The 10,318-nt window shown below is 42.4% G+C and overlaps 1 protein-coding gene across 1 annotated transcript; it reads right to left on the minus strand.

The window, feature by feature from the left end:
- Positions 1-1,137: 1,137 nt before the first annotated feature.
- Positions 1,138-1,503, minus strand: LOC134844946 (ATP synthase F(0) complex subunit C2, mitochondrial-like). Its single transcript, XM_063861771.1, has one exon. The coding sequence runs from the start codon at positions 1,501-1,503 to the stop codon at positions 1,138-1,140; it is 366 nt and encodes a 121-aa protein (XP_063717841.1).
- Between the last annotated feature and the right edge of the window lie 8,815 nt (positions 1,504-10,318).

Raw genomic sequence — 10,318 nt, forward strand, 5'->3', positions numbered from 1 at the left:
TCATAGTAAAATATGCCAATTGCAAAAGTTTTGAAAAAAAATTACTAAAAAAACGAACAAAAAACGTCCTAATAAAAAATTTTAAATCTTAATTTTTTTGCAGAAATTTTTAGAAGTTTTTGAAGCCCAAACTTTCACTAAAAACTAATTTGACTGGACTAAAAATAAGTTTTTGCAGCCTAACTTAAGCATAAACAAGCTATTGTAAGCCTGCTCGCTCGCCTTTATTCGCTCGAAATTGAACCAAAAATCAAAAAATTCAAACTAGTTTTTTCTCAACTCTGAAAAACTTTTTTCAAAGTTTTTTTAAAACGTTCGAATCACAATTGAAAACGCTTTATTATGATATATCACTTGACCTATTCCAATGATTATTTGTGGTACCTGATTTTGCGTGAAAAAAAAAGAAAAAACTAAAACACCCGAATACAAAGTTACTCCATTTTGCAAATGGTCGGAACAAAAACGAATGATATCGCGAATTTTTAAACTTTATTAAACATCATCTATTTGTTGGCATTACAATGCAAACAAAATCAGAAATGCAACTAGCAGGCAGAAAAGTCCCATGGCCTCCGATAATGCAAAGCCCAGAATAGCGAATGAGAAAAGCTGCTGCTTCATTGAAGGGTTACGGGCATAGGCAATCAACATGGAGCCAAAAATACTCCCAATTCCAGCACCGGAGCCAGCAACACCTGCTGCACTAGCACCAGCTCCAATGTACTTAGCCGCTGAGTCGATGTCTTGTCGAATCACAGTAGTCTGAATCGATTTAGATTGCTGCACTCTGATTTCCATGACAGAAAAACTTTTCTGTGCAAGCGCTACTCGACCCGAGAGGACAATTCGCGGAACCGAGACTGATGCTCGACATACAGTATTCATGACTTTTCTGAAAAAAGATCTAATCAATAACTGCAAATTTTTGCAGCCAAATTTCTGGAATATATATTTGATAATGAAAAAAAATGAAACGTTTTCGAAGGCGAATTAACTTCTGACGTATACCATAAATCTTACTCAAGTTATTTATATATTTAAGTCGCATCGGTATTGAGTTGTGAAGTCACGTTTAGTTCATTAGTTTCTAATGTCATCGACAGTCTATTAAGGCTGGCACATTCTGCGAGCAATTTACAGTGCAAACAGAATCAAGAAGGCAACCAGCAGACAGAACAAACCCATTGCCTCTGAAAGTGCAAATCCCAGAATGGCGAACGAGAATAGCTGTTGCTTCATTGATGGGTTACGGGCGTAAGCAATCAACATTGATCCAAAAATGCTTCCGATTCCAGCTCCGGATCCAGCAACACCTGCTGCACTAGCTCCTGCTCCGATATATTTTGCAGCAGAATCAATGTCTCGTCGAATTCCAGTAGTATGAATAGCATTGGTCTGCTGAATAGAAGAAACAGCGACTGGGGCACATCGTTGAGCAATCGCTACTCTGCTCACCAGGTTGATACGAGGCAGAACATTCACTCGGCACAGGGAATTCATTCTGAAAGGACTGACAAGAAACTACTAAACTCGTCCAATTTAAAAAGCGGATATCAGTGTTTCATCTTAACTTTAAATAACACCAGATACGAAGCAGACCTCAACGTCCTTTGCAAAACAGATTGAAAAAAAAACACTCACACACAGGGGTGAAGCGAAGCTTCGCAATGATTGCGAATCAACAAAAACATCGCAATATAAGATAGCGAAGAGAAGGTAGTCGCAATTTTTTTGAAAATATTTTTAAAATAGTCAACATATCAAAAGTCTACAAGAACAAGGAAACCGAAAAATGGATTGAAAATTTTTCGGCATTCTTCAGCTTTCAAAGCTAAAAATATATCAGGTTAAAGCGCTTTGATTTTCAAGAACTGCTCATGCTTGAAACCTTTCGAAGACAACCATTTAAAGAAAACAAGATGGATCCCGTCATTAGTGGGGACCCCGTTCAGCCGAAAACAAAACTGTAGTCACAAAATTTTTAAGTTTTTACGACCCCCCTCTGAATCCCACTAGGGCATAAAAGGCTTTGGCTTCGATACGCTTCACTTTAAGATGATTACACCGAAAAAAAAATAAGCTAAAAAAATTAACAAAGTGAAATTAGGGAGAAAATATTATTAAAATTTGAATTCGAACGTTTTCGGAACTAAGTCTATCGTCATGTTAATAAAATTGATTTCAAATGGTTAACAGACATTAAAAAATCACAAACGACCACTAAGAGGTTCTAAATGAAATCAAGTTATTACGTAAGTTTAGCATTATGACGTAAGAATTTTGTAATCTTTACTTTTCCCTAAACTTCTTGAGGTTTTCAATCTTACTTAGCGTTTCCTTATACTAACTTTCCGATTTTACAATTTTTTCGATTGACATTTTCGATATATAAGATCTAAGTTTGATTGGATTTGGGAGAGAGTTGCGTGAACGCATTGTAGCAGTTGGCGGTCGGCTGTTGTCGATCGGCAGGGCCACCTCGAGCAGGCTGCATACATCGGCCCCGAAGAGAGAGCCAAGAAAGCCAGCAGAACAGAGTTTTAAAAAGACCCCCTCCTGAGATATCGAAAGACGAAGAAGAACTCAGCCGTTACGACAGAAGAATTTTGTGTCAGCTTAGATCAGGTTTCTCATGGAAACTAGCCGAAACCAGACACCGATTACAACCGGACATTGAATCAGAGCTCTGCAGCAATGTGACATTCGACCAGAATGGCCAAAATGCAGTCTCTGCAGAATTCGGTATTTTAGCAGCAAGCCTTCCGAGTTGGCGATTTAGAACGGATAAGGACGTTATTTGAACGATTAGCCAAACGGTGAAGGCTAGAAGATTCTGGAATTCTAATTTTTAAAAATTCGAATTATGACGTCATATTTCTGAGAAACGTCAGAGACGGCCATTTTAGCTAAAATAGCAGAAAGGAACAGAACAACTTTTATCTGCGATTACGAACAGTACGAAATCGAGACTAAAAAAAACAACAACGAACTACCGAACAGCAGAGGACGTTCCGAGTTGCAACTATTGTGCTGTTACAATAGTTGCAAGGCCGTTGCGAGCAACGGTGAAGGGTAAAACCCAGCCTTCCGAGTTATTGTGAACTGGATATTAAGAAGCTTGATTCACCGGATTCAAGAATCCGGAAGGGTCTCGGGACGTGGACTTTTATGAACTTATATTGAATTTTAGCATCCGTCATGTCCTGACTTGAATTTAATTAAGATCTTAATTCGTTTTGACAAGAATGAGGAGCTAGAAGTAGAGGGGAAAGGGTTGATCCATCTTCGATGGAGATGATGATTTTTATCTACTGAACAAAAACAATAGTAATATAATAAGTAGTAGCCCTGTTTTTAGGAGTGACCTCGTGGTCTGGGGATACTGAGACCCAGCCATGAGCTCACTATTTTTGCATGTAATCTAGTTAATTTGAGCGTTCTGGTCGAAGCCGGAGAACAGTGACGTTTTTGTCAGCCTGATGTAAGAAAGACCACCGAAAAGTACTGGCTTGGTAGAGACGGTGAAAAGCATGTAGAGCTCTGTTTAGACGTTGGCCAGTCGTCTTAGGACTTAGCTTTATTTTCCGTCGATATGTATCTTCCGGGCGAATGTTACATTGATGTTTTTATGGCGCTCCTGGGTGGATTTTTTTTTTTAACATCATGACCGGCAGAACCGTTAACGAGTACTCCGCGCCGAGCAGATGCTCACATTAACGCCCCTAATAGGCCAAAACCGCCGGGGCGGAAGGGTAGTTCGGAACGCGGAAGCCTTCCGGATTACCGTGAATAGCTTTTTAACCTAGTTCAGACCGAAAATTCACGAACCAGGAAGGGTGGGGGGAATCGCGAACCCCTCATCCCCTGAGTGGTTTGTGACCAAAAACACTTAAAGATATAAGCAAAACCAAACAAAAAATAGTATAGTATCCAAGAAAAACAAAAAACATAAAAAATAACCGAAAAAACCAAAAACAGTAAAAAAGTAAAAAATCAGTAGAAATCATCCCCCCAGACAAGATGTGATTCAACCCCCCCGTTTGTTGTTGATAGATATATTGTTGTTACAGGCATTTATATCAGTCAGGATCGTTAAGATCATTTTTGTAGCCCGTTTGTGGGGCTTGTACTGTAGGGTTATTTGAGCATTTAAGCACGTTAATGATAAATTGCGCCCAATCCGGAAGGGTCAGCTGATTTGCGCTCAATTCGGAAGGGTCCGGGGTGAAGACCGATCCGGCAAGCAGTACAGGGAACAACAGGAAGAGGCTCAACGACAACTACAATCGACTGTTGGGTATCGTTAACAAGTTTTGTATCCCTTTTGGTACAAAAAGTAAGATAGTAATCTGTGGGGGGCTCGACAGTGCTGCACTGTAGTGACCCTTCACCGAACTGCGAATATCCGAGTTAAGCACCTTAATTCGGAGATTAAACAAACCCGGAGGGGTATAGTATTACTAATATTATTACTTATATAGCCTATATTAATAGTCTTATATCATTTTTCAGTGAAAAACAACGAAAACAGACCGGTTTTTAGGGTCAAAATAGCGATATTTTGATCCCCCCACAAGTCGCGATTTTTGAGATATCGATATTTTTTGAAACGGAAAAAAGCGCTAAGTTAGTGTGTTACATCGTAACTGCACTACTGTAACAAGTAGAACCGGTTAACTTTAGTTCGGAAGTGGTTGGAACTAGTTTGGTACCAAAAACCAAATTTTCCCAATTTTTGATAGTAAGAAACACTAAAAATTTAGAAAATTTTTTGAAATTTTTGAGGTAGGACAGTAAAAATAGTTGTTCGGACAACGTCCACTAGTGAATCTACAAGTCTTAAAATCCGCTACCCGAAAGCCTTCCGGGTTGCAGAGAAATCGAACATAACGTGTTTGATTTGGTGGATTCATCAATCCGGAGGGGTCCAGGTAGCATAGTTTTTCGCAAATTTTTTCTACAATAGCGTTTTAGATCGGGTCTTTTGCATTGAACTAGAAGAGTATAGGCCTTCTGAGCTCGGATCAATAAATTTTAGGTCGAAAGGACCAGATTTGCGGAAAAAGTTAGGCGGAACCTATAAGAGAGAAAATTTTTTGAGTTCGGAAAAAAGACGTTTTGGTTAATAACTTTGGAACTACTGATCATATCGAGTTGATCTTGGTACCAATAGATCAGAAATTAGCTGAGCTTACTAATAGGATTAGAAATTTTTCGGAAAAGCGAGCGAGAAAATTTTTTCAGATTGTTTTTAGCAAATTACACAAATCCGGAGGGGTACACCCTTCACGTTTTATAAATTTTTCTAAAAAACCCTTATACCCCTACCAAAAGTTGATAGCGATTGAACTAAGTAACTTAAGACAGTTCTAGACAAAAAGGGAGGGCTGAAGGCACAAGACAACCATAATAGAGTCGAAATTAGGCAAGTGATAAGACCCTTCACCGTTAGTGTGAATTGTCAAATAAGTGCCTTAACTTCAATCCGGAGGGGTCTAGGAAAGGATCCTATACCCTTCCCAGTTAATTCAAACAGCATAAGAGCAACGCAGAACGTATCCGGAGGGGTATAAGCTGAAATAAAGAAAACTACAAAAAGCTACTTTGACAGAGCTAAGGGCTCCGAAGTCAGAGTGGTCCGAATCCGGAGGGGTCTACTTTCCACAAAACCGGAGGGGTCCGAATCCGGAAGGGTCTTATAGTCGCTAATTCGGAGGGGTCCAAATCCGGAGGGGTCTACTATTAACTAACTCGGAGGGGTCCCAATCCGGAGGGGTCTATATTCTGACAGTCCGGAAGGGTCCTATTTGTGCCAATCCGGAGGGGTATCATTTTATTAAGGACTTAGGTGAACGAAAGAAAAACTAAAAAGCGAGAGGTATTAGGTTATTAATACACAGGATAGGTATCAGTGACTGCGCTGGTAACTTGCCTTTCGATAAGAACAAGACTAATACAAAACAAGTCCAAACTCGGATATTCGCGACACTAAGTCTAAATTAAAGAGAACGTGGTTCATTGGTGTGGATTGGACATAATACGTTTTTGGGAAAAGTGACTGCCCTGAGGACTTTAGTAGGTCTAGCTCGGGCAGTCCGAAGGCAGATAGGTAACACAGTACTCGGTGGGTGCAATAGACGCCCACTTGAGAAAATCACTGCCTTCAAAGTTTTGTCTGTTTGGTGCAGCACCAAGCAGGGAAAGCTTTTTCTTTAAAAGACAGGTTCGACTATTGTACTGCGACTGACTAAGAGTACAAGACACATACGTTTTTTTTATATATACATTCATATTGTGTCAATATATATATATATTTTTTTTTTTTTTTATTTTAAATCAACCTAAACTGAGCTTGATTGGGTAGTGAGTACACTATCTTTTAAATTGACTGATAACATCATATTGTGCTAGTTTCCAGATCTTTGGACCGATAATCGGCTAGTGTGAATAAATTTTATACAAACTGTACTCTGACAACATACAGGGATTCGTGGTCACTATTTAATAGAATCTGGTGAAATTTATTGTGTTGTGTCATTATTATTGTTAATAAAACTATAAGGTCTCTAACAATTGAGTCAAGAGTAGGCATAGGAAAGTGACAAATAAAGAATGAGTTTAGACAAGTCAAGGATACCAAAACGAGGTAATAGCTCTAGGAAATTCATACCTGAAAAGCAAAGAAAAACGATGACCGATCCTTTTGTGGATTGGATCAAGCGAACCCGGTCCGATAAAAAGGGGACGGTTTCAGGCAGAATGGTTGAAACGAGAAGTCAAAAGACCTCAGAAGAGCGAAGAGAACTGTTAGAAGTGGAGGTCAATACGGACCATACCATGAACGACAACCAGGGAGTAAATGGACTGGAAGGGAGAGGCAGAAGGCTGGCGAGTGAATCTACTCCGGTAGAACAAGGCCATGATTTTGCCACTTCCACCGGGACGTTGGATCGAGAGGAGATGTCGGAACTGTCCGACATCTCAACTGAAGTAACGGCAACTAGAAGATCTACGACAGACAACACTATGATGGCAAGCGGAACTGGAAAACAAACAACCTCATCATCGTTCTCAGAAAGAATGAAGAACACCTTCGGAAACATCTTTCCATTCAGCATGGGAGGAGGAGCAGGAAACGATGGGGAGTCCCAGGAGGAAGAGGATGAAGAGGAGCAAGGGGACTTTGGATCTCAAGTCAGTCTCAATAGTTCGATCCAGGAGAGTGAGGCACACGTCGGAAGAGAGACTGGAACTATGGATAAATTTGGTGTAGTGACAACGATAAGCAAAGAGGCAAACACACCAGGCCAGTCAAAAGACTTCGCGATTAGGACAAGTTCAGAGCCACAAACTGGAGAGAGTAGAACCGGAGGGCTAGGCAACGCGTTAGCGGATCCTGAAATAGATAATGATAAAACGTCAAGACAGAGAGTCAAGGCCCGGATCTCTACCAGCACGAAGCTACCTGGGACCGACAGAGTTACACCACCACATGTGACGCCACTCATGGATAACGGGGCGGCACTAGAGGAAGCCTTAAACAACATAGTGGGCAGTTTAGGAGAACAAAATGAACAGATGTCGATAAGGATGAGTGAACTAGAAAGAGCAGTTCACATTGAAAGAGAAAGTCTGCGGGAAGAAATAAACCGCAACAGACAAGAAGTTGACAGAAGCGAAAAACGCTTGAAAGAAAGAACGGACGAACATATGACGAGGAACTTGTCGCGAATGACAAGAGAAGCGGAACAGAGGGAGTTACGCTTAAGAGCCGACATGGAGAAGTTAAGAATTCAGCAAGAGCAGTCTCTTGGGTCTCTTGACACAAAGATAGATGCGATGATGGAGAGGCGAACGCAGGCTATCATGGATAGGTTGGACGGGCTACTAAGCAGCAAGAGTGGACCAAAAGAAGGAGAGCCGAACTCGGGAGGTCCCAGCAGGGAACCGAGGGTGAACTTCAATGAACATCAAAGGAGGAAGACAAATGGATCCACTAGAGGCAGGGGCAGTTCATCAGGCTATGCCACAAGGGGTAATACAGCATGGGGCCCGAACAGTAGAGCAAGTTCAACAGGGAACAGACAAACCTCGAACGAACGACCAACGCAAAGCACACATGCGACCGGGAGAAGCGATTCTGGCAACATGGGGCATACAAGCCCGAGGAGGAGTCACATGGGCCAAGCGGGAAACGCTCATGGTGATTCGGATTGTAGGGATGTACCGCACACAGAGCCTTCGACAAGGTGTGAGGACACTCAGGCGGGACACTCAAGGGATGCTACGGCAATGGCCACAGCATTTGAACCCCTGAACAGGTCTTTGGAGACATTCCTGACGAGGTTATCTAGAACCAATGAACGCAGTGAAAAGTCCAGAAGAGTCTTTAAGAAACCAAGATGCTACAAAGACGAATCTGATGGCTGTATTGATACCTGGATAGAGGTAATGAAGCTGCATTTCGAGGAAGAAGACTTGTCTGAGTGACAGGAATGCAGCGCGCTCACCAGCAACTTAGAAGGGACAGCCCTGAACTGTGTCATGGCCAAGAAACAGTATCAACGTGACACTGCTAAAAAAATCTTCGAAATCTTATTGAACCGTTTCGGATCAGGGGTGCAGGGGCACCAGGCGATGATGCGCTTCGAGAAACGGAGGCAGCGGGAAGATGAAACTATAGACAAGTTTCTCGATGATTTGGAAATGCTGAGAAGACGCAGCCAACCGGATGAGTCAAATCGAAGGATGAACCTGGCCGTAGCCTCAAAATTCATCGATGGTGTGAAAAACGATGAACTTCGTACGATGCTAGCAACGCATTACACACCACTATCAACTAATGCGCCAACACCGGAGGAGTTGAGACTCAAATCGAAAGAGTATCTATTGCTGAAACCTCCTTCGAGATCTGGATATTACAAGAACAATTATGGCAATTTTAACAACGGACCAGCGAACCAAGGGAACAATTGGTACAAACCGAGGGACGATATGGACAAGAGACGCTCTTGTGCTAATTGTAGTTCAACAGACCATCATGTGTCAGCATGCCCAGCTTATAAACAAGGCATGAAAGCAATAGGCTTTAGCCTCGAGGACGAAGATGCGTCAGAGTTGGAACATGAGGATTTCATGAGAGGAGTAATTGCGAAATTCGGCCCGAGGTGTTTCTTTTGCAACTTGGAAGGTCATTTTAAATCAGACTGTCCACAATTCTGGGATGCAGTGGCAGACATCAAGCATCCAAGGCATGAAGAAGCTTTATCAGGAGTGAAAGCGAGCAAGGCTCGACTTTTAAACGAAGCAGAGGCACGCAGGAAGGACAAACCTCAAGAGCTGGCGGCAAAGAAAATGCAAGCGGTAACAGGAGAAGCATGTGAACCGGAACCAGCAACTGCGGCCGATGACTTCAAGATCGATTACAAGGCAGCCGCAAAGGATGCTCTAAATAGAGTACAACAGGAACTGGTGACGAAAGAAATCGAACAAAAAGTGAAACTTGAACTGGAAAATGAAAAGCTTCAGGAGCAACTGAATACCTTCGAAGCAACGGAGTTCGAGGAGACGAAAACACCAAGCAGTTTAGATATGAAACTTAAAGTGATCTCCGGTAAGAGGTTCGGCATGGCGCCACAGGGAAAGAAGATACAGTCGATAATCTCAGTGGCTGGACACCAGGTAATAAGAAATTTGAGTGAACCATCAGAGTTCACTTTAATGCATTTGGACACATATGCAGATTATCTGAGGCAGGTGGAGCCACGCACTGAGTCGAGAGCTGTGCGAGCACTACTAACGACGGGTGGCCCTCGCATGAAGAAACTTCATGGACGCTACTTGGAGGTCTATGGGCCGTATCAAATAATGCTGAACGTGGATGGAATCAGCATCTACACCAGGACTTACATAACAACAGATGATGACCAAATGGGGCAGATCTATTTGGGTGAAGAGGAACTCAAAGTCCGCAGGATAGGCCATGACGCCATGATGGAACAAGACGCGGTACATATTGGATATGAAGCAGATGTGACAGCACACCTGCTTGACACCAACGGAACAAAAATCGGAGTCACAGGGCTTCTGGACACAGGCGCGGTGGTGAGCGTGATGCCGATAAAAACCTGGGAGAGAATGGGCTTCACGCGGGAAGATCTGATTCCTACGAATCTCCGACTAGCCGCTGCAAATCGAGGAGCTATCTACGTAGCCGGAAGAACACCGGTGACGGTCCTTCACATGGGAGGACGGAACCTTTGGATGAGCTTCCTGGTGGTAGAGAATCTGGACGACGCCGACCAATTCATCTTGG

Source organism: Symsagittifera roscoffensis, chromosome 4, assembly GCF_963678635.1.
Source record: "Symsagittifera roscoffensis chromosome 4, txSymRosc1.1, whole genome shotgun sequence".
Lineage (NCBI taxonomy): Eukaryota > Metazoa > Xenacoelomorpha > Acoela > Convolutidae > Symsagittifera > Symsagittifera roscoffensis.